Raw genomic sequence first — 25,862 nt, 5'->3', positions numbered from 1 at the left:
TTTTATTCACTGTATGGGTACACACAGTTTTTTCCTACTGTTATTTCCTCAATTAGGGAAAATAAACATTGTTTGTCTACATGGTAGAGTTTATCATCCATGTATCTTCATAGCAAACTGCCTTTTACATCCATACAAAATGTGCAGGGGGGGGGAAGCCTACTCTTTGCCAAACTGGATATTGAGAGTTGGTCTGTCTCAATTATCACAAATATTTTTCCAATATCAATATCACTTCCTTGATTTTTATCATAATTAACATTTTATTTTTATAGAAGAGACAACCCCAACTTTGCCACAACAATGCCTTCTAGTTTCTTAATACATCTGTTACAAAGAATATAACTTTAATTGATTATTTTTCTTTTTGAAGTGATTTAGCTTTTCTTTTTTTAAGATTTTATTTATTTATTTTAGACAGAATGGAAGGGAGGGAGAAAGAGAGTGAGAAAAGCTTCAATGTGTGGTTGCCTCTCATGCGCCCCCTACTGGGAACATGGCCCACAACCCAGGCACGTGCCCTAGACTGGGAATTGAACCAGCAACCCTCTGGTTCACAGGCGGCACTCAATCTACTGAGCCAGCCACACCAGCCAGGGTGAAAGTGATTTAACTTTTTAACTTATCTGAAAATGAAGGCCATTTATAAGTCACTTTTTCTTCACATAGCTACCCAATGTTCTGAATAGCATTTAATTTTAAAGTGCCTTATCACGTATAGGCTTCCTTATCTGTCATGAGTTATGTTCTGATACCTTAGATACACCCTGCTACCTTCAGCTCCTTCATTCCGCTGGCTTGCTTTCTCTGTCTGGGCTAACCCGTTAGTCCATCACCAATGTCCCTCCATGCCACCTCTCTACCCCCACCTCTGACACACCCAGGTACTCTTCTGCTCTCTGGTTTGGTTAAAGGATCTTTTGTATATTCCAATTTTCAGAAAAACAAACATACCCAGATCAAGCAACTAGAATTCCCCTCTTTAAGAAAAATGATTGACAAAATGAATAAGAATTTCAAAGGGATAGAAAGCACGTTTGAAGAAATAATGGCAAAAAGGAAAAAAAATCCCCAAATTTGATTTTTAAAAAATTACTCCATACATCCCAGAAGCTCAACAAACCTTAAGCAGGAAACTCCAAGAGAGCCATACCTACATGCATCATAATCAAACTGCTAAAAGTGGAAGAAAAAGAGAACAATGAAAGCAGCAAGAAAGCAGCATTTACCATGTGCAAAGGATCCTCAATAAGATTAACAACTGATTTCTCATGGGAAACCATACCGGCCAGAAAACAAGGAAGCGAAAGACTTGTACAATGAGCTCTTTCCGCCATCCTCCTGGGCCCCCACACTGCTGTGCGTGAATGTCCTGGCTGGTGCTCTAAAGAGTATCGACAGTGCCAAAAAGAGAGGCAAATGCCAGGTTCTTATTAGGCCGTGCTCCGAAGTCATCACCCAGTTTCTCACTGTGATGATGGAGCATGGTTACACTGGCGAATTTGAAATTACTGATGATCACAGAGCTGGGAAAATTGCTGTGAACCTCTGGGGCAGGTTAAACAAGTGAGGTAATCAGCCCCGGATGTGATGTGCAACTCAGAGACCCTCTCCCGTCCCATCAGTTGGGTTTCATTGTACTGACAACCTTAGCAGGCATCATGGACCATGAAGAAGATGAAAACACACAAGGAAAAATCCTGGGATTCTTTTCCTAAGGACGTAATACATAGATGCAAATAAAATGCATCAAAGGGTACTATCAATAAAGTGAAAAGACAATGCACAGAATGGGGAAAACATGGCAAATCATGTATCTGATAAAGGTCCAGTATCCAAACATATAGAATTCTTACAACTCTCAGAATAGAAAGACAAAGAACCCAGCTAAAAAATGAGCATAGGACTTGAATAGACATTTCTCAAAGATGATATAAAAATGGCCAATAAACAAGAAAAGATGCTCAACACCATTAATCATTAGGGAAATACAAGTCAAAATCATGACGAGATACCACTTCACACCCACCAGGACGACCATAATCAAAAGGACAAGTAATAACAAGTGCTGGGAAGGATGTGGAAGAATGAACCTTCACACACTGCTGGTGAGGAGGGAACGTGGCGCAGCCGCTGTAGAAAACAGGCTGCTAGTTTCTCAAGTGGTCAGACACGGAGTGACCACATGACCCAGCAATTCCACTCCTGGGTGTATATCCAAGAGAAGTGAAAATACACGTCCATACACAAACTTGTACACGAATATTCATATAACATGTTTCACAATAGCCAAAAGGTAGAAACAATCTAAATGACTATCAACTGATGAACGAATAAACAAACTGTGTTGTATATACACAAACCACGGACTATTATTCAGCCATGAAAAGGATGAAGTACTGATACATGCCATGACAGGGATGAACCTTGAAAACATGCTAAGTGAAAGAAACAAGACATAAAGCCTCTTACTATATGATTCTATTTATAGGAAATGTCCAAAACAAGCAAACCTGTAAAGACGGAAAGTAGATTAACAGTTGCCAGGGACTGGAAAGGAGGAAACTGGGCAGCGATTGCTAATGAATATGAGGTTTCTTTTTGGTGTGATGAAAGGGTTCAAAACTGATTGTGTGCCCTGGCTGAGTAGCTCAGTTGGCTGGAGCTTCATCCATATATATCAAGGTTGCAGGTTTGATCCCCAGTCAGGGCACATACAAGAATCAACCAATGAACGCATAAATAAGTGAAACAACAAATCGATGTTTCTCTCTCTCTAAATATCAGTAAATAAAGTTTCAAAAATTTTAAAAAAATGGCTGTGGTGATGGATACATAACCCTGTTAATATACTAAAAGCTATTGAATTATATAATTCAAATTGGTTAATTATATGATATGTGAACCATATCTCAAAAAAAGATATTTACAAATGTTTAGAGGAATAGTTCGGGCTAACTGACAAAACTGGAATATGGAAGATAGATTAGAAAAAATATTGTATCAATGTTAAATTCACTGAAGATAATGTCTGCATAATAGCCATATAGAAGAATGACCTGCCCTGGCTGGTGTGACTCAGTGGATTGAGTGCTGGCCTGCGAACCAAAGGGTCACCGGTTCGATTCCCAGTCTAGGGCATATGCCTGGATTGCGGGCCAAGTCCCCAAGGGGGCATGCGAAAGGCAACCACACACTGATGTTTCTCTCCCTTTCTTTCTCCCTCCTTTCCCCTCTCTAAAAATAAATAAATAAAATTTAAAAAGAAGAAGAAGAATGACCTTATTCTTAGAAAATATCAATGAAGTATTTGAGAAGACATCATAGTGTATGGCACTTACTCTCAAATAGTTAAGAAAAAAGTATGTATATATATATATATATATATATATATATATATAGAGAGAGAGAGAGAGAGAGAGAGAGAGAGAGAGGGGGAGAGAGAGGGGGAGAGAGAGGGAGAGAGAGAGGGAGAGAGAGAGAGAAAGAGAGAGTGCGCCCAAATTATAAAACAAATCAAGGAAAATATTGACAGGTTAATCTGGGCAAAGGGTCTATGGATGTTCTTTATCTATTCCTGCAACTTTTCTATAAACTTGAAATCACCCACTCTGGGCAAAGGACTTGAATAGAAATTTCTCCAAAGGTGATAAACCAATGGCCAACAAGCATATGAAGACATGGTCAACACCATTAATCATCAGAGAAATGCACATCAAACCCATTAGGATGACTACTATCGAAAAAACACCCAGAAAAGAATGAATGTTAGCAAGGATGCAGAGAATTGTGCACTGTTGATAGGATGTGTAAAACAGTATGAATTCCTCAAAAACTTAAACATAAAAATACTAGAAGATCTAGGAATCACACTTCTGACTATATATCCAAAAGAATTAAAAATGGGGTCTCCAAGCGGTGGTATTTCACACCAATATTCACAGAAGCCCTATTCGCAATAGCTAAGAGGTGGAAACAACCCAAATGGCCATCAACAGATGAATAGACAAAATGTATTATATACATACAATAGACTATTCAGCCGAAAGGTAGAAGCAAATCCTGTCACAAACAACAACACGGATGCATGTTGAGGACATTATGCTAAGTGATACACCCAGTCACGAAAAGATAAATATTGCATGTTTCCATTTGCATGAGGTTTCTGAGTAGAACGGTGGTTACCGGGGCTTGGGGGGAGATGGTAACAGGGAGCTGTTTAATGGGTAGAGTTTCTGGAGATCTGTTTTACAATAATGTGAATGTACTTAACACTACTGAACTTAAACACTACACTTACAAATAGGTAGGTAACATGGTAGCCCTGGCTGGTGTGGCTCGGTTGGTTGGAGCATCGTCCCTTAACCAAAAGGTTGCAGGTTCAATCCCCAGACAGAGCACAAACCAAAGTGGCGGCTCAATCCCCTTCCTGGTACATACAATCCCTAGGTCGATGTTTCTGCCTCGTATTGATGTTTCTCTTGCTCTCCCTTCTTCTCTCTCTAAAAACAATGAAAGAATGTCCTCAGGGGAGGATAAAAGTTTTAAATAAAAATAGCTTCATAAATTGTGTTATGCGTTTTTTACCACAGTAAAAGTAAAAAAATTTAAGCACCTATTCTGGTAATCTGGGCCTCTTAAGAACACTGCCTTCTCCCTTTATCTTGCTTATTGAAAGGTATGGGTCCAACAGGTAAGTGTCACCTCACAGTCTGGGCCACTAAAGTCCCATGGTCCTTATAAAAAGGAACAGGAACACAATACATGAGGAACTCCTGAAAAACTGCCAATAGGGCAGATCTTGGTGGGTAGGAGACCACTGCTCCCTTGATGTTTGCCGAGTTGGTTAGTCTTTTCTTCACCTCCCGCTGCAGAGGACTTTACAGGGCTTTTAAGGAGGTGCCTGAATGCCTGGTATACCCTAGGTCCTATATCCAGTCCTGGGAAGTAAGTGGGGTGGTCTGACTGTAATCCCACAAATGGGCATCCTCATGAGACACCAGTTAAGATCATCCAGGCAGCTGATATCAGTACAATAACGTTGGCCTGCAGAGGAACTCTGAATCCACCAGGGGGCACCAGGCACCACACTGTGTCAAGCCCAGTACTTAGGGCCCAGCCAAGGAACCACACCAAACAGGGGCCACCTGCCTGTCTCCTGCTTCTCCTCTGCACAAGGGCTACGTCTGGGTGGGGGGCCTAGGTCTCCTCCAGCAGAAGCCCCTTTGTTCAGAAGCCATACTGACTCTTCCAGAGTATGAGCACATCAAACATACCAAATAGTTTTGACCAGTCTTTCCTCTTCTCCTAACCTAGCACAGCCCTTGAGGAAAGGATTGGTCACACTCATTAGGAAAACCAAGCTCTGACCAATTAGGAAGGCCTGGGAGGAAAGGAAGGCCACATTCCGAAGCCATCACATAAATCCTGTGCCCATGACCTCCAAAGTGCTTGAAAACAACCCTAAGAAATTCCAAGTGGCTGATGGAAGTCCTGGAACCTGAGAGGTCACCTGTTTTCCTATGGCAGCACTGCTCCCACCGCCCAGCTTCCATGACCCTGTCACACAGACCAGGTCCCCAGGGCCACACACACACACAGTGCTATCTAGCGCAGGCCCTGTGTTACAGCGCAGTCAGCCACTTCATCCGGGTGCTTCATTCCACATCCTTCCAAGTGAATCAACCCCACTTTCTAGGGCCCCAGAAAAATGCTACCTGCACAGGAAAAGTGAAAACCAAGGGAGCTGGATATGTTAGCACCACTGCCTTTTCCTCGATTTAAGCAATCCCCAGAATCTCTGCCTAGAATAGGTTTGAGCCCAGGTGAGCTGGCGATTCTGAAGGCCTGAATCCCTTACTACCACTTGGTCCAACAGAAGACACCAGCAGGATGGGGGCATAACTGAATCTGAAAATAAAGGGCTAACACTCAAGGACCAGCTCTTACTTTCACTGAAGGCACAAGACTTGGGAGAGAACAGAGTCACCGGAGTAAGCAGATAATTGATGGAGACAGCATGCAAAGCACAGACAGAGAGGAGAGGGACACCATGTACTCTGTGTCTTACAGTGATCATGGGGAGGGGACAGCTGGACAGAGATGGAGCTGGGGCAACCAGAAAAAAGCCGGAGGCTTCACCCTTGAACCTGGAGGACAAGGTCATCCTCTAGGACCTTGTTGGTCACCAAAGCCCAATAAGACACAAACAGGAGTTTGCAGAAAAGAAAGGGCTTACATTTAGGAAGTGGCCCTCGCCCAGAGACACAAGTGAGCTAATGCTAAAGGCCTGGATCCCCAATGGCTTCCAGGGAATGGTTTTATGGGGGAATACCGTTAGTCATGGTGACTAAGGGATTTAGGGTCACAGTCTCTAATGAGTGCCCGGCGCTAGGGCAGGGGTGGGTGATCACCACGTCTAGGGTCCTGTTGTCAGCCCTGGTGTTGCTTCATCTGGTTTCACAGATGGGCCTGGAGCTGAAACACAAATGAGGCCTAGACATCATCTCTAGTTTGACCTAAACTCTATCTCTGGAATCAACAGACCCCAGACTTTGTTCCTGAGATTATCTGGTATCTACCAGAACCTCCGGATCCTGAGGGCTTAATGATTAAGGAAGTGGTCTGCAAGGGAGAAGGAAGGAGGTGAGTCGGGATGATGGATGAGGCCAGTTTGAATCAAAAGGAAAGAAAGGAGAAAAGGTCATATTAAAGAAATAAAGTTTCTAAGTGGTTACAACAATGCAATATATAGAAGATGTATCATAAAACTGTACACTTGAAACCTATATGATTTTATTAACCAATGTCACCCCAATAAACTTAATTTAAAAATAAAATATTGTCCTTTATAGCCACAGTTTCCACTCTACCCCATCGTACCCCCAGTGGCTTTTAAAGGTGGAAATATCAGAAGCACTTGGGTAGCTTCTTCTTAAACTTCTCATATCCACTAGGGGGACATAATGGCCTTGGGGAGAAGCTGCCTAGATAATTCTGAGACACACCCAGTTGAGAACCACTGCTCATACTCCCTCATTGTCCAAGGCCAGCTACTCCTGCAATTCTACTTTTCCTAGCAGATGCCTTCTAAATCTGGGGCTGAAGCCCTAATATTCTCCCAAGCAGTCAACAAGGAACTGGCCCACTAGCTACCACCACCAGAAAATCCTATGGCTCCCCAAAACCAATCTCATCTGACTTCCCTGACCTGAATCTGGGCCTCTTCCTCCTCCTCCTAACCTTGAGTTCATGCATCCATGTACTGAATGTGTATGAAATCCTACAGGGGCCTGACACGACGCTCATCTATCCACCTGACCCGGGTATCCAGCACTGCCTCCACACTGCTCAGGCTGCTGGTCCTCAGCAGGGCTCACCGAACTCATAAATGTCACGCGTCTTCATCTCCTGATGCTTTCAGTGAGCACCTGCGAAGTCAGTGCCCGTTCTGCCACACACCCCAACTCCCCCCTGGCCACTTCTACCCACAGACAGGGAGACTGCGCTTGTGGGAAAGCTCTCTGGGAAAATCAGTAGCCCCTTACCTCACAGTACACAATGTCCGCGCCATAGTCCAGGGCCAGCAGCCGCATCGGAAGAGTCCCTACCCGAACCATAGGAGCTAAGATGAGCTTGTTGTGGTAGCACAGTGAGAGGCTGTTCACAATCATTCCTCCTCTGCTCCAGCCTGAAGAAAGGGAAAACAAGAGTCAGAAATTCAAATGGAGAATATCTCTTCTATTATCCAGGGCAAGCTTTCCTTCCTCCTTCCAACGTATAGTACCTGGTTTTCCTTTTCTCTGATCATAAAAATAACACATGCTCACTCATTCATCCAATAAATATTTATTAAGTGCCTAGTCCATGTCAGTCACTAGCTTAGTCTTTGGGGATACATTAAAGAACAAGACAGACAAAAATTCCTGCTCTGGTAGAGCTTTCAATCTAGTTAGGGAACACAAGCAAAAACAAACAAACAAACCAAAAAAAAAAACCCAAAATAATAGGCATAACAAACAAGTAAATTAGATGGTATGTTGAAAATTCAGTACAGTTGGTCCTCTGTACTATGGGTTTCATATCCATGGATTCAACCAACCACAGATCAAAAATGGGCAGGAAAACCCCCCCCAGAAAGTTCCACAACACACAACTTGAATTTGCCACACGCCGAGCACCGCACTGAATCGGCGTGAGTGACGTGCAGGCATGCCCTGCTGCAGCCTCTGTGCAAATACAGGCTGTATATAAATACTACCCAGTTTTATAAAGGGACAAGGATTTTGGTATCTGTGGGGGTCCTGGAACCAATGCCCCTCACTTCCCACATCCAACCCATCTTTAACTCCAGTTGAAATAACCTTCAAAATATAACTTCCATCCACCTGCTTTGCTTCATTCCATTGCTACCATTGCACACCAAGCCAGTCTCCTACTGGATTTGCCCAAAACTACCCTTGCCTCCTCCTATCCACTGTCTTCACAATAACCGCTTCCCCATTGATACCCTTCAAGGGCTTCCCACTGAGTTTAGAATAAATTCCAAACCCTTCTAATGGCCCATAAAGCCCTGCAAGACATGTCCCTGCCCACCTCTCCAGCCTCACCGTGAGTCCCTCTCCCCCTCACTCTCTGCTCTGGCCAACCTGGTCTTCTTCTTCTTCTTCTTTTAAATAAAGTCTTTAAAAAATTTTTTTTAAATTTATTTTTAGAGAGAGGGAAATAGAGGGAGAAAAATATCAATGTGTGGTTGATTCTCATGCACCCCCCTACTGGGGACTTGGTCCCCAACCCATGCATGTGCCCTGACTGGGAATCAAACTGGTAACCCTTTGGTTCATAGGCCAGCACTCAATCCACTGAGCTACACCAGCCAAGGCCACCCTGGTCTTCTTTTAAAGTCTCCCACCCTAGCTTGCCCTGGCCAGTATAGTGCACTTGTTTGGATTAATCCTGTAAGCCGAAAGGTCAAAGGTTCGATTCCCAGTCAAGGCACATGCCTGGGTTGTGGGTTCGGTCCCTGGTTGGGGCATGTACAAGGGGCAACTAATCAGTGTTTCTCTCCATCCCTTCCCCTCTTTCTAGAATCAGTAAGCTTGTCTTCTGGGTGAGGAATTTTTAAAAAAATGAATCAAGAAATGAATGACTATATCATTATCATCTGAGATCCAAGGAACAATTGTTTTTAAAACTTAGGGAATAAACAGGCAACATGAGTTACCATGGCAGCCCTGGGAAAAACACTACCAAGTTAGGCCCCTACTTCCAGAAGCTTACATTTTTTTCCACAATAAGTAAATCCTTCTTATTTCTAAAGCACCATACTATAAAATATCTCAATAACAACTAGAAGTTATTTAATGTCTGCTGTGAGTTGGGGGAGGGGGACTTAAGGGGTAACTGATGAACTGACAAGAAAAAATTAGGGACCATGGGCAGAGATAGGCTCCAATCTCTATGAGATTCTGAGGTAATCATATTATAGCGGCTCGAGCATGATGAGAAAGCAGCCACTAACCAACTACTCTGCCCTAAACATATGAACAAAACTAAATGCAAATTCATACCTATGTATTATTCTTTTCTAGTAATTCTTCAATGTATCTGTTCTGGCTTGGTACAAATGAATGAAACCTATTGGATCAGACATTCAATGAGCTATTTAGCTAAGAGGCTAGGAACCCTGAGTTCTTAGAATCATAAAAGTAGCACAGCATCACAGTATCTTGGAGCATCCTTGCTATCAAACACCCTCTAATATGTCACCAATCAGTGATCCTCCAGCATGTGTGCGGACTTTCCAGTGATGGAAATCTCAGCGCTTGCAAGACAGATCTGAGCAATTCCAGTTGCTACAGCAGTTCTTTATATCAAATTCAGAATCTGCCTCCCTGTCACCCACTGGTCCCAGTTTTGCCCTCTGGAAGGGGACACCCCACAGCATACCTCATCTCTTTTCCATCTGGCACACTTCCCAAATACGGAAGTACAGTTTTGTTCTCCCTAAAACTTCTCTTCTTGAATCACTTCTTCCTATGTTTATGATTTTTCAGGGGCCCACAGGGCATTACCAGCATGGCATCAGTGTGCCTGCTACAAATTCTGGGAATGGGTCGGGACTAGAACAGTTTGGCAAATGAGCCTTCCTGAAGAGTACGTGTGGTAGTCTCAGCCTCTCTTCGGTCCTCATCCTGTAGGCAGGGTTTCTCAACAGCAAAATTGGCATTTGGCCCAGGTAATTCTTTTCTGTGAGAAACTGTCCTGTGCATTGCACGATGTGTAGATGCCAGTTGTGACAACTAAAAATGCCTCCAGACAGAGACAAATGGGGGAAGTGGGGTGATGGAGGTAAAATTAATGACTATTCACTGTCACTACTTTAAGCTCTCTGCTGCTTTAACAGGTAACTCTCCAGAAAAGTCTACTCATGTATCAAAATCGTATTTGAAAATTTAAAAGTACTTATCTTTTTCATGGTATTTGATGAAATTAAAACACTTTCTCCAGCCCTGGCTGGTATGGCTCAGTGGATTGAGCACTGGCCTGCAAACCAAAGGGTTGCCGGTCCGATTCCCAGTCAGGGCACATGCCGGGGATGTGGGCCAGGTCCCCAGTTGTGAGCATGTGAGAGGTAACTGTTTCTCTCTCACACAATGATGTTTCTCTCCCTCTGTCTCCTTCCCTTCTCCTCTCTCTAAAAATAAGTTAATAAAATCTTTTAAAAAATAAAAACAAAACACTTTCTCCAGATGTTCAGAACCTCCCAGATGATTAACCCACATTTCCCTTATCTCCCACCCCAGGCACTAGGGACTACAGAAAAGATGACACCCATTTTCCAGCTCTGTGCAAGAATTATGACGAGCATAAGGTTTATTTGCAACCTGAACATCTCAATTCAAGTAAAATGTTCTACCTGATGGGGGCCGTTCAGGATGAGAAGCTGGGCGGGATGACAATGTAGTGGAGTGTGAACCTCAGGTGAAAAAAGAAAACGTGTGAACAGACGAGTACGCTTGAAATAAAGCCTGAAGACCTTCACTGACATAATGAGCTGAAGGCTCCCAGCTTGTCTTCTGGGATCCCAGCTGGGACGGGGTAGGGGGTAAGGGGTCGGGGGAGTCGGGGGCAGGGGAGGTTCAGCCTAGATCTACCACACCTGGCCTTTGTCTCGGCCCCCAGGCACTGTCAATCATTCATACTCTTAATAAACACTTATTACCAGACCTTGCGCGAGGACCACATCTGTAAAAACATCGCCGCACCCTCGGAGTTTACAGTGGGAGACCAGCACTGGAAAAGCCATCACCGGGGTGGTAAGGGCCACAAAGGAGAATAGCGGGGATAGGACACCCAATCGCCAGAAGCCCTCCGCCCTCCTGCTCCATAAGGCCAGGGCCCCGTCGCTGCTTATTGTCGGACCCCAGTCCTGCCTCCATTGCGCACCCTTCCGCAAGGTTGGCCCGGGTCTGGACGTCGCCGACCCCTGTTCGGACTTACAGACCTCGCCGCTGCTGAACTCTACAGAACCTCCCTTCTTCCTCAAGGTTCACCAATTCCGCGTGTCGTACTGAGCCACACCAGCCACCGTCCGCGAGGCCTTGGCGCTCAAGTGACGTCACTGCCGTGCGCCTCTCCAGCAACAAGAAAAACATGGCTCTAGTATGGTCGCCGCGGTTTTCGCTGCGTGCGGCTCGGTTGTTTCTGGCACCTCGACGGGACCTGGCAGTTAGCGGTCCCGATGAGCCCTTACCAGTGGTGCGCATCCCACGGGCTCTACAGCGGCGGCAAGAACAGCGGCAAAGCGGGCGGCGGAACTCCCTGCGGCCGGTGCTGGTGCGACCTGGCCCGCTGCTGATCTCGGCGCGGCGGCCAGAGTTCAACCAGCCGGCGCGCCTCACGCTGGCTCGCTGGCAGAGCGCGCCACTCGCTTCGCGTGGCTGGAAGAATAGGCGCTCCCGCCGGGACCACTTCTCCATCGAGCGCACACAACGCGAGACACCGGCATTGCGGAACTTATCCGAGGGCAGCTTCGCGGATCTGGGTCTGGAGCCCCGCGTACTGCGCGCACTACAAGAGGCTGCTCCCGAAGTCGTTCGACCCACCACGGTGCAGTCGAATACCATCCCTCCGTTACTTCGCGGCCGCCACATCCTTTGCGCAGCGGAAACAGGCAGTGGCAAGACTCTTAGCTACCTACTCCCTCTGCTTCAACAGCTCTTGGGCCGGCCAAAACCAGACCCCCGCAGTATCCCAGCTCCTCGAGGCCTGGTCCTTGTGCCTTCGCGAGAATTAGCCGAACAGGTACGGGTCGTGGCCCAGCCCTTAGGCAACTCCCTGGGACTCCGCGTGCAGGAGTTAGGGGGAGGCCGTGGCATGAGGAGGATCAGGCAGCAACTGTGCAAACAGCCTCCAGCCGATATATTAGTGGCCACTCCGGGGGCTCTGTGGAAGTCTCTGAAACGTCAACTGATCAGCCTGGAGCGGCTCTCCTTCTTGGTATTGGATGAGGCAGACACGCTGTTGGATGAAAGTTTCCTGGAACTCGTAGACTACATATTAGGGAAGAGCTATGTAGCAGAAGGCCCAGATGACTTAAAAGACCCCTTTAATCCTAAAGCTCAGTTGATACTAATAGGGGCCACATTTCCCGAAGGTGTAGACCAGCTGCTGAGTAAAGTCGCCAGCTCAGAGGCTCTAACCACCATCACCAGCTCCAAGCTCCACTGTATCATGCCCCATGTCAAACAGACATTTATGAGGCTGAAGGGAGCAGATAAGGTAGCTGAGTTGGTGCAGATCCTCAAGCAGCATGACAGAGCAGATAGGACTTGCTCCTCGGGAACTGTTCTGGTGTTCTGTAATAGCTCTAGCACTGTGAACTGGCTAGGCTATATTCTGGATGACCACAAAATCCAACACCTAAGGCTGCAGGGACAAATGCCAGCTTCAATGAGGGCAGGTATCTTCCAGAGCTTCCAGAAGGGCTGCCAAGACATACTCCTCTGCACAGATATAGCCTCTCGGGGCCTGGACAGTACCCATGTGGAGCTAGTTGTCAATTATGATTTCCCTCTCACCCTGCAAGACTACATCCACAGAGCAGGGAGAGTGGGCCGTGTAGGAAGTGACTTGCCAGGCACCATCATCAGCTTTGTTACTCACCCCTGGGATGTGAGCCTGGTTCAGAAGATTGAACTGGCAGCTCGCAGGAAGAGAAGCCTTCCAGGACTGGGGTCTTCAGTGAGAGAGCCTTTGCCCCAGCTGGTGTGAATGTGGCACCATAACAGTGGTCTTTCCCTCTGTGCCGGGTGGGTGAGCACCCTCCAAAGTAGGGTGCCCCAGGCTGCCCACTCACCTCCCTGCAGGTCTGGAGAGCCGCTCAGTGTGACTTTGTAACCTTTCACGAGTCGTGAAAAATAAAGTAGATTTTGGCTTTGTATTGCGTCATGATCTCCAACAAAAAAAATGATGTTTTTCTGGGTTCTCCTAAAACAGTTACCACTGGGGCAACGTTCGTTGGATTAAGAAAACTCACATTCCAAAATGCCACACCAAGGACAAAGGTTCTTTCAACGTTTAGTTTGTAACATTTAGATTTTATTTTCTGTCCCCAGAACATTCATTAAGCCCCCATGAGAGGGAAAGCTGATGTGACTAGCAGTAGAGAGAAATTTTCTCCACCAATACATGGAAAGCTTACACACTCTTGGTGAAATTAGCCTGGGAAGTCCTGGCAAAAGAATAAAAGGCAGACTGACACAGAAGTATTGTTTGGTGTGCATTTCCAGTCTCTGCCTTTTTCCCCATCTGTTGGTGATGGTGGCAGAGGAGAGAGGAGTACAGTATTTTACCAAATTGACAAATTAAGCATGTAGCATCCTCTTGCTGTCTCCTAGACTCCAGGCTCTGCAGTGTTGTATAAGCTATGCCTGAAGTAAGGAATCCTTCAGCGCCAAATGAAGTACACGCTGAAAAGGATCAGGTTGCAGAGAACAAATGGCCCAGGGAAGCCTTTGCCAAAAGAGAATATTGTACTAAATGTACAGTGAAGCCCTATTTTTTTATGGGAAGAAACAGGCTCGGGGATAAAAAGAACTTGCTCAGAATCACACAATTAAATAAATTATTTAATTTATTTAATTTAAAGAATTGCAAGGAAGAGCAACCCATGGTGAGGATGGGGATTCTTATCTACATAAGTTATCTAAAAGTCAGGAGTTGGAATTTTGACCATGATAGGTGATGTATGATATTAAAGAAGTGTTGACTTTTTGAAGTGCCATAATAGCATGGTAGTGAAGTGAGTTTTCTGTATTTTTATTATATTTAGGTATAACGGATATATACATTTCAGGTATACAACACCAAATGCATTGATATTTGTATAGATTATGAAATGGTCACCACAGTAAGTGTAGTTAATGTCTGTCACCATACACAGTTACCACATTTTTTCCCAATGGTGAGAACTTTCAAGATGTACTCTCAAGATGTACTCCTCTAGCGACTTTCAGCTATACAATACATATCATTAATACAGTCACCTTGCTGTACACTACATCCTCATGACCTGTTTTATGAATGGAAGTTTGTACCTTTTTTTCAGATTTTATTTATTTACTTTTAGAGGGAGGGGAAGGGGTAGAGAAAGATAGGGAGAGAAACACTGATGTGGAAGAGAAACATGGACTGGTTGCCTCTCGAACACACCCTGCCCAGGCACCAAACCCGAAACCCAGGCTTGTTCCCTGATGGGAATCAAATAGGTGACCCTTCACTTTGTAGGAGAACACCCAACCAACTGAGCCGCACCGGTCAGGGTGGAAGTTTGTACCTTTTAACCCTCTCACCCATTTCTCCCATGTCCTCCCCTCTGACAACCACTAACTAATCTGTTCTCTGTATCTATGAGGTCATTTTGTTTTTATTTTTAGAGTCTATGTATAAATGATACCGTGGTATTTTTCTTTCTCTGACTTACATCACTGAGCATAATGCCTTCAAGATTCATCCATGTTGTCACAAATGGCAACATTTCCTTCCTTTTATGGCTGAATAGTATTCCACCGTGTATATAAATACCACATTTTCTTTATCCATTCACTCGTCAATAGGCAGATGGGTTGTTTCCGTATCTTGACTATTGGGGAAAACGCTGCAGGTAACGAGGGGGTGCACATACGTTTTCAAGTTAGCGTTTTGTTTTCTTCGAATGTATTCCCAGAAGTGGAATTGCTGAACCATACGGTAGTTCTATTTTTGATTTTCTGAGGAACTTCCATACTGTTTTCATAGTGACTGCACCAATTTTCTTTTCCACCAACAGTGCACAGGAGTTCCCTTTTCTTCACATCTTTGCCAACACTTGTTATTTCATCTGTTTTTTGTTTTTGTTTGTTTGTTTTAATAATAGGCCTTGGTTGGTGTGGCTCAATGGTTTGCATGCCAGCCTGCAAACCAAAAAAGGTCGCAGGCTCAATTCCCAGTCAGGGTACCTGCCTGGGTTGTGAGCCAGGTACCCTATTGGGGGCGTGTGAGAGGCAACTGATGGATGTTTCTCTCACAATTCAACATCTTTCTCCCTCTCTTAAAAATAAGTAAGTAAATAAATCTAAAAAGATAATAATAGGTGTGAGGTGATCTCTAACTTGTGAGGCGACAGCTCACTGTGGTTTTGATTGGCATTTCATGATGATCGCTGATGTTGAGAACCGTTCCATGTACCTCTCGGCCATCTGTATACCTTTGGGAAAATGCCTATTCAGATCCTCTACCTTGATCAAACTTTTAAAGTTCCTGTTAGGACCTTTTAGAGATGCAAACTTAAATATGGATAAAATAAATGTCTGATTTCCTTTAAAATACTCTGTAGAAGGGTATGTATATGGTATAAATGAAACAAGGTTGGCCAATCAGTTGATAGTTGTTGAAGCTGGGGTTCAATATACTCTTCTCTCTACTTGTTTTGCATATTTGAAAATATACCCAGTAAGTTAAAAGAAACAAAAAATAAGAGTTTCTCGGGTGCAGCCTGATGTTCAGCCAGATATGGATTTAGTGAGGGCTCAGGCCAGCTTCACAGGGTAAACTAGCCTGTGGGCACTATGGAAGCCAGGCAGAGGAGGGCTGTGGGGCAGGGTGTGCTGTGCACAGCATGTCGTTACAGAAGACACGTCTGACAGGCTTCAGAGAGGAGCAGGCTAGGTTGAGCAAAGAGATAGTAAGTTTTAACTTGAGGCTAAATGAGAAATCACATGTGCCATGAAATAAATGTTTGATTGGTCAAGAGTGGCTGCCAGCACCTGGTGCCCTCACAGCCCCCCTTCTGTGTGCTTAGGGCAGCACATATGCTAGATAACTGAAGACTTGTCCAGCCCTCTACTGTATACCCCAAGCAAAGAGCCAGCACCAGCCAATGACCAGGAAGGGGTATCTGGACAAATGGATGGATGTAAGGGTTCAGGTCTTCTGGCGGGAAAGGGCAGAAGCTGGAAGTTGAGAAGTTTGAGGAATCCCTGTCTAACTTGCCCAAGAGGGCATCATTGCCTTCTCAGCAGCCGGTCTCCCCACACCTGTCCTCCCCCTCAGCCAGATTCAAGGAGCATTCTGTCCCAGGGCCAATGGGCTACTCTCCCACCGCTGCTGGCTTCTCCAGATGGCTTCCTTATGTCCCATGAACCCTCACTGAAGATAGGGCCAGTCCAAGCCAACCCTGATGATCCTGGCAGTGGTGAACAGGAATGATGGGGCATGTGCAGAGGCAGACAGGGAAGACCTCCTTACCAAGTGACTTGTGGTCATTCTCCAAAGTTCTGTCCCTTTGCGGCCTGAAGCACCTGCACAGTAGGACAACAGAAGGCTAAATACATTTCTCCTCCACAAACATTCAGTTCCACTGTCCTCACTAGCTGCCCCCAAATTTAGGAATTCCTCTGCCCAGCATTACGGATTTGGATTCAGGGAGGACTCCAGACAGAGGAGTTCAGATGTCAGGAAAGGGCATCCATCAGCTTGGGCAGCTGCTTTGTACCTAGAGTTATCACAGAGGGAGGACAGAATTAGGGGGAACAAAGCTTGAAAAATCTAGGGATAAGGAAACTTTAGTTTCAGATTCCAGCTCCACCTGCCAGCTCTTGGATGAGAAAGTTAAGTTCATCTAGCTGAGCTTCAGTGTTCTCTCCTAGAATATGAGGCTGGTCAGAACCCTACCCTGTGGGCTGTCGTGAGGAAAGCACATCAAACCTGTAGCACAGCTCCATGTTGGCTGCTCTGATGTGTCGGCACTCTTCTCACCTGCCTTTGCTCTGCGAAAGAAAGGAAGGCAGTCTATTGAGCTCCAAGTTTAATCCGTCTTCAACAGATATTGGTTGAGCGCCCTCTGTCTGCAGGTGTAGTCCTCGTGTTGGAAAAAAGTGGCCGTGGCCTCACTGAGTTTGCTTGCCACCTCCAGCAGGGGGAACCGCCACAGACTGCTGTCAGGAGGAGGAGGAGAAGGAGGGGGAAGGAGAGGTGTCAGCAAAACCTGAACCTGAGCAATCCAGATGTCCCTGTTTTTAGAGAGAGTAAGTCACCAAAGACTGTTTGGATTTGGCAGAGTTCTCTGTGATACGCTCCCCCTCTCTAGGCAACTGAATGTCACAGTTCAGGAGTTGCTATCTGAATCCCAGAGACTCTGTGGAAGGCCTCCCTGGGTCAAGCTCCTGTACCTGAGGGCCCTTCAACCTCCCCCCACCCCAGCTGATGACACCACCTCAAGGACGTGGGACAGCATGCAAACCAGCCTCAGAACAAGAGTCCCAAACCCTGTGGGTTTCACACCTAAGTCACCAGAATATCTGGTCCCCAGAAGCAGCCCAGGCAGACATGTCACACCTGTCAGATACCACTTGAAACTTTGCTTTGGGGGTCTTATGTGCTGGATCTTCTGCACTGACTGATCAGGAAGAGTCTTGCTGCAAGAGGACCTGAGTCATCATTCATTTCCATCAAAAAGCATGCCCTGCCCTAGCTGGTGTGGCTCAGGGCATTGAGTGCTGGCCTGTACACCAAGGGGTTGCCGGTTTGATTCCCAGTCAGGGCACAAGCCTGGGTTGCAGGCCAGGTTCTCGGTAGGGGGCACGCAAGAGGCAACCACACGTTGATGTTTCTCTCCCTCTCTTTCCCCCCTCCCTCCCCCTCTCTAAAAATGAATAAATTAAATTAAATTGAAAAGCAGCCCTAGGAGTGTTGGACGGAGATGCTGGAGAGAGTGCTAAAGAGAAAGGTAGGGTTTAGGGAGAAGGCTGAATGGAAGTGAGATGCACTTGTAGTTACTGCACTTCTAGCAAGATCAACAATGGCTGCCATTTGAGGAAGGAACATATGCAAACTCTGATAAGGCATATCCTCCATATATGTGTGTGCATGTATGTGTGAGGGTGTGGGTGTGTGGGTGGGGTTCCTGGAAGAGACAGCTGGAATGAGGACCTGAGACTAGGAATAGGGTGGGGCCTGTCGAGCAAGGATAGGAACTTAGTCTTCAACGTTTTGTTTTTTTTTTGAGAGAGCTAGAGCCAGAGGAGCCACAGGATAAGGTGGGTGGAGTCACAAAAAATACCAGGCCTTTCCTTAGGACCCTTATTTCTGACCTCAACAAGGCAGGGGCTTCCACACTGAGGTAGGAGGGATCCTGGCCAGCAGGTCAGCCACCAGCTCTGGGAGAAATGTTGCTGGAATTGGGGGCTCTGCTGCCCTGGAAATTACTCATTTCCTTCCACTGCAATAGCCTACTATCTCCGTTTCTGCTCTGCTGAGTAAAATGTTCCTGACTTTCTCCAGATGCTTATCCAGTTCACATCCCCAAAGTCTCTCCATTCAGACCCTGGGGAGGTGTAGGCATACTTAGGAAAGAGCTCTTTCTTGAGGCTGCCTGGGAAAGATGGGAGAGGGGCTTCTGACATTTCCCAGTTCCTGGCTGGAGTCCCCAGGGGTGGACATGCAGGCTGGGGAGTAAGGTAGTGGGAAGAAAAGGTCAGGGGCAGGGGGCCTTTCCTGAATCCAGAGTCCATAAAGTTAACCCCGTTTCCAGAGACTATCTCCTCCCCCCCCCCCCCCCCCAATCAACCCAAGTGACCCAGCACAGGAAAACCGAATGCCCAGAGAACACTGTGAGCACAGAGACACCAGAGCATGGCCTAGGGGTGTCTAGGACTTACGACAGGCAAATGGGACGTGATGTGGTTGGGAGAGATCACAGGGCCGAGGGCCACCCTGAGGCAGAATCACTCCAGGCCCTCTCTTTTGAGAGTAAGGCTCTGGTCGGAGGGAGAGAAACCTGGGTCGGCCCCATCTGAGCAGTGGGTGTAGGGAGAGGGGCAGGATGTGGAGTCTTTGATGTGAGGCTAGTTGGCGCACGCGCGGGAAGCCGACCCAGCCCAAGGGGGCGCCCTCGGAGCTGGAAGCGGGAGGGAGGGGCCGTCCCGTGGCAGCAGCGCTGTAGGGCGTCACAGCTCCCTGCTCTCCCGTCGCAAGGTCCTGTGACTTCATTCCCCTCTCGCGAGGCCGCGCTGCTGGGTCACCTGGGCCGACCGTTGGGACCCCATCGTCGCCTTCTACCCCTCTCCTGCCTCTCTCAGGACCTCGAGACCAGCCCTTGCCCCCCTGCCTAGACTTGCGCAGCATGCGGCCCGCGGGCCTCGAGTGTCCCCGCATGCTCGGCCAGCGGTCTCTGCTGTGTCTGCTGTTCCTGTTGTCACTGCTGCTGCGGCAGCCAGTAACCCGCGCCCAGACCCCGCCGGGCGCCCCCAGCGCCCCGACAGCGCTGGGCACCCCTAGCACCCCGCCCACACCCGGCACTCCCAGTGCCCCGACTAGGCCTGGAGCCCCTAGCGACTCTACTGCGCCGGGCACCCCTAGTGCCCCGACCTCGCCGGGAACCCCTAATGCCCCAAATCTGCGGGATCGTGCTCGGACCTTGATGCGAGACTTCCCACTGGTGGACGGGTGCGTAAGTGCGGTAGGAGCTGCGGGGGCCGGGCTCACCCTTGGGCTGGGGAGGGGTTCCTGAGCATGCAGGGCTAGTGAGGAGGCTCCCTCACACCGCTCCTCGGTGCCCTTTTCCATTATTCATGGAAGCCCTTTCCCCTCCTCTGTCACCTCCTCCCTAGTGGGAATGCCTTAGCCCAGGCCTGGAGGGTCCAGTATACTAGTCTGTGTGACAGTTGGGGTGGGAAACGCCTGGGCTGGCCCAGGAGGGGCAACATGTCTTGGCTTATCCCCAGGCCTGAAGGAGTCCACCTATTTGCCCCTGACCTGATCCTTCCTTGACCTCCTTCTAGCCACAACGACATGCCCCTGGTCCTGAGGCAGTTTTACCACAACCAGCTACAGGATGTTAACCTGCACAATTTCAGCCATGGCCAGACCAGCCTGGACAGGCTTAGAGATGGTCTCGTGGGTGCACAGGTATGGGGCAGGGACACACAAGGTGCCACTGGCTGCTTAGGAATATGGGAGAATTTGGGCCCTAGAGATCATGGTAAGTTAGTTACATGGGAACTCAGTTACCATAGTGACCCAAAAAGTGCCATGACATGGATACTGGGGACTGCAGGGGCCATGGTGAACCAGCTTGGTGCATATCCAGGTACCATGGAACAAGCAGTTCATTACACGTGACCCCTGGGTCCACTGGGTGCTGTGTGGGCCATGGAGGCTATGAAAGGAGGAGCTCCAAAGCAGCCCCTGCCCAAGCCGACCCCTGGCTTTCCCCAGTTCTGGTCAGCCTACGTCCCATGCCAGACCCAGGAACGGGATGCCCTGCGCCTCACCCTGGAGCAGATTGACCTCATCCACCGTATGTGTGCCTCCTATCCTGAACTGGAACTTGTGACCTCAGTTAAAGGTAGGCAGGCTGGTGGGGTGGCATATGGGACTTGACTGAGCTACCCCAGCCCCTGAAAGTGATCACCTGACCTACTTGCCCCCAGCTCTGAACAGTACCCGGAAGTTGGCTTGCCTCATTGGTGTGGAGGGCGGCCACTCACTGGACAGTAGCCTCTCCGTCTTGCGTACCTTCTATGCACTGGGTGTGCGGTACTTGACACTCACCCACACCTGCAACACACCCTGGTGAGCACAATGCAGATGGCATGGGTAACCCAGACCACGCTTTACCCCTGGGATCTGCCACTGACCCTGAAGTGGGGAGGGGAGCTGGGTGAACTGAGCAAGACTGGATCCCCAGCAGGGCCCTCATACTACCAGACCCAGCCCAGCTTGGGTTCCTGCTCTTGCTCTTAGGGTGTGTAGGGGTAGAGGGCTCACTAGGGCCTCCAGGCTCTGGTGGCCAAGTCGTGGCCACCAGTCAGACTGCCTTCTGGCCACCTTGCAGGGCAGAGAGCTCAGCTAAGGGCATCCACCACTTCTACAACAATGTCAGCGGGCTGACCAGTTTTGGTGAGGTGAGAGCCCTGGTTTCATACCCTCCCCACATGCATGCACACATCCCACCTGTTTCCTACGAATAAACATACATACATGTGTGCCCCTGATGCCTTCTCCTCAACCTGTCCCTGCAGAAGGTGGTGATGGAAATGAACCGCCTGGGCATGATGGTAGACTTGTCCCATGTCTCAGACGCCGTGGCGCAACGGGCCCTGGAAGTGTCACAGGCACCTGTGATCTTCTCCCACTCGGCTGCCCGGGGGGTGTGCGAGAATGCACGGAACGTTCCTGATGATATCCTGCAGCTTCTGGTGAGAGACTGCCCTGGCCCTTGAACCTAGAGCAAGAGGTTTGAACGAAGACTCCTTGAACATGAGCCCCAGCTCCTTCAACTCCCTCAAACCCTGGGCTGAACATCTGCCCCACAAATTCCTAGTCCACAGCCCTGAAATCTTGAACCCAAGAGAGGGTTCTAGGTGGTAAATACTCCTCTAAATCTGCAAACCCAGGACCAAGACACCACCCAAACCAGGGCCGAGACTCCTCCATTCACACAAACCAGAGAGATGAAGTATTCTCTGACCTCAAAGCCAGGGCCCAGCGGGTGAACAGGCAGGTGTTTGTGCAGGGTGCGGGGGGAAGCCAAGCTGAGAGTCCACTTGTCCACCCACGCAGAAGAAGAATGGTGGCATCGTGATGGTGTCCTTGTCTGTGGGGGTGCTGCAGTGCAACCGGCTAGCCAATGTGTCCACTGTGGCAGGTAAGCCCGCCCTGAGCTCTCTGAGCAGCTCTGATTCGGACCTGAAGCTTTGGAGGGGGGACCTCAGAGCAGCCAACACACTTGACCCACCCATTGGCAGTAAACAAAAACCCCAAAACGGACAGTACACAGCACCTTGCTGCCATGGAGCAGTGGAGCCACAAGTGGGATAGTGCAGTGGTGGGTGTAAGGGAGGCAATCAGACATGAAGCCTGGGCGCCTCTATAGGGGCTCCCTAAGTGCCCTGTTCCTGCCTCTGGCCAAGGGACTGGGAAGCCCTTTGGGTCTCTGTGATCTTTGTCCCTTGTGCTCTCTGTCCCTCTCTCCTCTTCCACACAAATGGGAGGGAGCACTCTCGGGTTCTCAAGGAGACCTGAGGCAGGGTGAATCCTGATGTGAAATGGTCCAACTGGTGTCTCCAGGATACAATCCAAATGTGAAGTCCAGCCTAGAGCCAGCTGGGATCACATCAGGTCAAACCTCAGGGCTCTCGAGTTGGCACACTGGGTTCCAGGCCATGAAGTAATCAGCCTGCATGGCCTACAGGCTGCAAGAAGGGGGATTGCCAGAGTCCAGTCCCCACTCCCCAGCCCAGCCCTGGAAGCCCCGCATTGTTGCCTCTCCATCCCCTAGATCACTTCGACCACATCAGGACAGTCATTGGACCCGAGTCCATCGGTGTCGGCGGAGATTATGATGGGACCAGCCAGTAAGTGCTCGCCTGTGGCTTGTCAGGGGCTGGCTGTGCAGCCTGCCACAGCATGGTCCTCCTGGCCATCGAGCCTTGACCGCAGCCTCAGGTCTGCTGGCCCACCTGCCATCTTCCCTCCCGGTGTCTGTTTCCCGGGCCCTCCTGTCTGTCTGTGGCCTGTTGACCATACTCTAGGTCACCAGACAGGGCTCATCTGCCCAGCATGTGCACCCATCCCCAGTGGGTGCCGGCACACATACTGCCTCTAAGCAGACTTTTAGTGACATCTGTTACGGGCTGACCATCTTTTCTGCTTGCAGTTGGGTCTGTGCGTGTAGGGGTTCAAGCCAATGCCTAAAAAGCTTTTCTTCTTTTTATATATAGAGAAAAAAATTGCATTCAGTGAAAAGCATAGATCTTACTAATTCAATTCAAATGAATTTTGATAAATATTCAAGGAGGTTTTGGTTCTGAAAGATGAATCGCAGGGGTGAATCATTTACTCTCTCCCAGTCTCCATTTCCCATATCTGACCAGGGCTGGGGTTCAGTGGACCCTGGACACATAGAGCTGTGGTTCTGAGTCAGGATCAGGGAACAGGTCTGGGGTCCAACAGCTGGTTGCCTGGCGGCCATACAGTTTCCCTCAGGGGCTGGAAGACGTGTCCACATACCCAGTACTGATAGAGGAGTTGCTGAGTCGGGGCTGGAGTGAGGAGGAGCTCCAGGGCGTCCTTCGAGGAAACCTGTTGCGGGTCTTCACGCAAGTGGAACAGGTAGGCTGGGCTGGGCAAAAGAGTCACTCGGGGGTCCAAGCAGGTGTGTCGGGAAGCTTTGGAAGCTACTGCCCACCAACTGCTGCCCCCAGGTGCAGGAGGAAAAGAAGGGGCAGAGGCCCTTAGAGGATGAATTCCCGGCTGAGCAGCTGGACAGCCCTTGCCGCTCCGTCCTCCCACGGCTGCCTCAGAGACAGAAACAGATGGCTCCAGAGCAGAAACTAACCGAGACTCCTATGCATTGGATGCCCGAGTTGTCACCTAAGAAGTCATTCTCAAATTCATCCCCCCACATGGTCCCAAGCCTCACAATTATTTCTGCCTTCCCGGTCATCATTCTGTGGCTCTGGTGACCCAGTTAATCCTGTTAGATGTCACTTTGGTAGCTGTGGACACCCCACAAAGTTCCCCCTTCGTGCAGGCACAAGTATTTCCTGAAAATAAATATTTTAGACTGGAGCCAGGCATGAGTGTCTTTCTCTGGGATGGGTCTGACGGCACAGGCTCCCCATGCTGGTGGCTGGTGGGGGACCCTGCCGTTCAGCCACCAGGAAGACCTGTTGGTAGTGGCCTGAAGAAACCCAGGTGGTTGGTTGCTCTGGCTGGTGTGGCTCAGTGGATTGAGTGCCAACCTGTGAACCAAAGGGTTGCTGGTTCAATTCCCAGTTGGGGCACATGCCTGGATTGCAGGCCAGGTCCCCATTTGGGGGCATGTGAGAGGCAACTACACATTGATGTTTCTCTCCCTCTCTTTCTTCCTCCCTTCCCCTCTCTCTGAAAATAAATAAATAAAATCTTAAGAAACCCAGGTGGTTTGGCTCAGCAATGGGAGAAGACTTGGGTGGCTCTGGCTGCAAGAGGGTGGACCCCACTCTGGGTACCCTCTGAGTAGCTCATCCCAGCCCCCATTCTGACCCACTGACCCTCACCTGCGGACCCTTCAGGGAATTCCAGTTCACATTCCCAAGTAGGGAACTTGCCTGGATTACAAATGACCTTTGTTCCTATTTGGACAGAGCCCAGAATGTCACGCCACATATGGTCCATGGCCCTCCAATGGCTGTCCTGTCCTGGATGCAGGCTCACCTGTCCCTGGCCCCCCAGGGACTTCCTCTCTGAGAGGCACGGGCTACTTAAAGACAACCACCCCATCTCACCCCAAGGCCATTAACAGTAATGGCAACTGCATCGATTGCCAAAATTAAGAGTTAATAATCAGCCCTGGCTAGTGTGGCTCAGTGGACTGAATGCCAGCCTACTAACGAAAGGGTCCCAGGTTTGATTCCCAGTCTAGTACCCATGCCTGACTTGCAGGCCAAGTCCCCAGTAGGGGGCGCATGAGAGGCAACTACACATTGATGTTTCTCTCCCTCTCTTTCTCCCTTCCCCTCTCTAAAAAGAAATAAATAAAATCTCTAAAAAAAAGAGTTAATAATCACAGCTAATAATAATAAACATGATAATTGATAATGGCTAATAAAAATAATAATACTGATAGTCATAAAAGCTGTCATATTTTAAAAAATCATATTAACTTGAGGAACAACAGTACTGACAACTGAATTTTCAATAGAAATAATGGAAACATATACAGAATGGAATATTTTTAACTTCATGAATGAAAGTAACTATACCGCCATAGTGGCGTCTTGTAAAAGAAGTTATAGTAAACCGCAATTATTTAAAAATTACTTGGTCAAGAGAAATTGTCAAAGGGGCACTCTCTCAACAGAATATGAACTAAGCAAAGAAGTAGCTTTTGAAAATATTTTTCATGAATCTGCTTCCATTAAAGCCAGGATAGTAAAATTATAATTCTGGTTGGACATACATAAAATTATGGAAATGTGAAATAATGTCATGAGTTTTAGTACACCTACTTTCCAGCTCTTTAATATTTTTCAACTATTTTAATGTTCTAGAAAGGTTAACCATTAAAAAATACCTTAAAATGTACATCAAGGCATACATTTTCCTCTTCCCCCAGGCTCCCAGTTGGCTGGGTTCCGCACAGGTCCTCAGAAAGCCGTAGTAGTGCTTTCCATTCGTTTCACCTACTCTCTCCTTTCTTGACTCCTTTTGAGGCAATTGAATAGCACTCTGAAATCACTTTAATCCCATTTAACAACCTTCCAACCTTAGCTGATCCAGCTCAGAGTCCACTTAGGAAGAAAGGGGAAGGTATAGGACAGGGGGGTCAGAGTCAT

General features: G+C 48.0%; 2 protein-coding genes and 1 pseudogene across 7 annotated transcripts in view; 2 read left to right on the top strand and 1 right to left on the bottom strand.

Moving 5' to 3' along the window:
* DUS2 (dihydrouridine synthase 2) overlaps positions 1 to 11,842 on the bottom strand; it is a 36,983-nt gene extending 25,141 nt beyond the window's left edge. The window contains exons 1-3 of one of the 5 annotated variants that reach the window (XM_024556181.3): positions 11,503 to 11,588; positions 10,919 to 10,978; positions 7,548 to 7,690 (exon numbers count right to left, since the gene is read on the bottom strand). In XM_024556181.3, coding sequence (XP_024411949.1) covers positions 7,548 to 7,673 — 126 coding nt within the window. In that variant the 5' untranslated portion in view covers positions 7,674 to 7,690; positions 10,919 to 10,978; positions 11,503 to 11,588. Of the gene's footprint in view, positions 1 to 7,547; positions 7,691 to 10,918; positions 10,979 to 11,448 lie in introns of all 5 variants that reach the window. The other 4 variants (XM_053915105.1, XM_024556184.3, XM_024556183.3 and 1 more) reach the window with 4 other exon arrangements.
* Positions 839 to 1,718, top strand: LOC112300567 (small ribosomal subunit protein uS8-like; annotated as a pseudogene).
* A 6,655-nt stretch (positions 11,843 to 18,497) lies between the features above and the next one.
* Positions 18,498 to 24,107, top strand: LOC112300713 (dipeptidase 2). 2 transcript variants are annotated; one of them, XM_045191850.2, is made up of 11 exons: positions 18,498 to 18,578; positions 19,516 to 19,986; positions 20,322 to 20,448; positions 20,758 to 20,887; positions 20,973 to 21,114; positions 21,377 to 21,446; positions 21,564 to 21,740; positions 22,105 to 22,189; positions 22,823 to 22,898; positions 23,520 to 23,655; positions 23,748 to 24,107. In XM_045191850.2, exons 2-11 carry the CDS (start codon positions 19,664 to 19,666, stop codon positions 24,006 to 24,008), a joined length of 1,527 nt encoding a protein of 508 aa, XP_045047785.2. In that variant the 5' UTR covers positions 18,498 to 18,578; positions 19,516 to 19,663; the 3' UTR covers positions 24,009 to 24,107. The 2 variants fall into 2 exon arrangements, with proteins under 2 accessions (XP_045047785.2, XP_024411795.2); XM_024556027.4 differs by lacking the exon at positions 18,498 to 18,578 and adding an exon at positions 18,593 to 18,661 and having other exon boundaries at positions 19,620 to 19,986.
* Positions 24,108 to 25,862: the final 1,755 nt, after the last annotated feature.

This window comes from Desmodus rotundus, chromosome 12 (genome assembly GCF_022682495.2).
Source record: "Desmodus rotundus isolate HL8 chromosome 12, HLdesRot8A.1, whole genome shotgun sequence".
NCBI classification, from domain to species: Eukaryota; Metazoa; Chordata; class Mammalia; order Chiroptera; family Phyllostomidae; genus Desmodus; species Desmodus rotundus.
The sequence above is the reverse complement of the archived record's forward strand: the minus strand, read 5'-3'. Positions and strand labels throughout refer to the sequence as shown.

Excerpts from the sequence above, each read along its gene's own strand:
- LOC112300713 (XM_045191850.2), top strand. The coding sequence starts at position 19,664 with ATGCGGCCCGCGGGCCTCGAGTGTCCCCGCATGCTCGGCCAGCGGTCT. Across the intron at positions 19,987-20,321 it reads GACTTCCCACTGGTGGACGG|CCACAACGACATGCCCCTGG; the intron begins GTGCGTAAGTGC and ends ACCTCCTTCTAG. Across the intron at positions 21,115-21,376 it reads CACACCTGCAACACACCCTG|GGCAGAGAGCTCAGCTAAGG; the intron begins GTGAGCACAATG and ends GCCACCTTGCAG.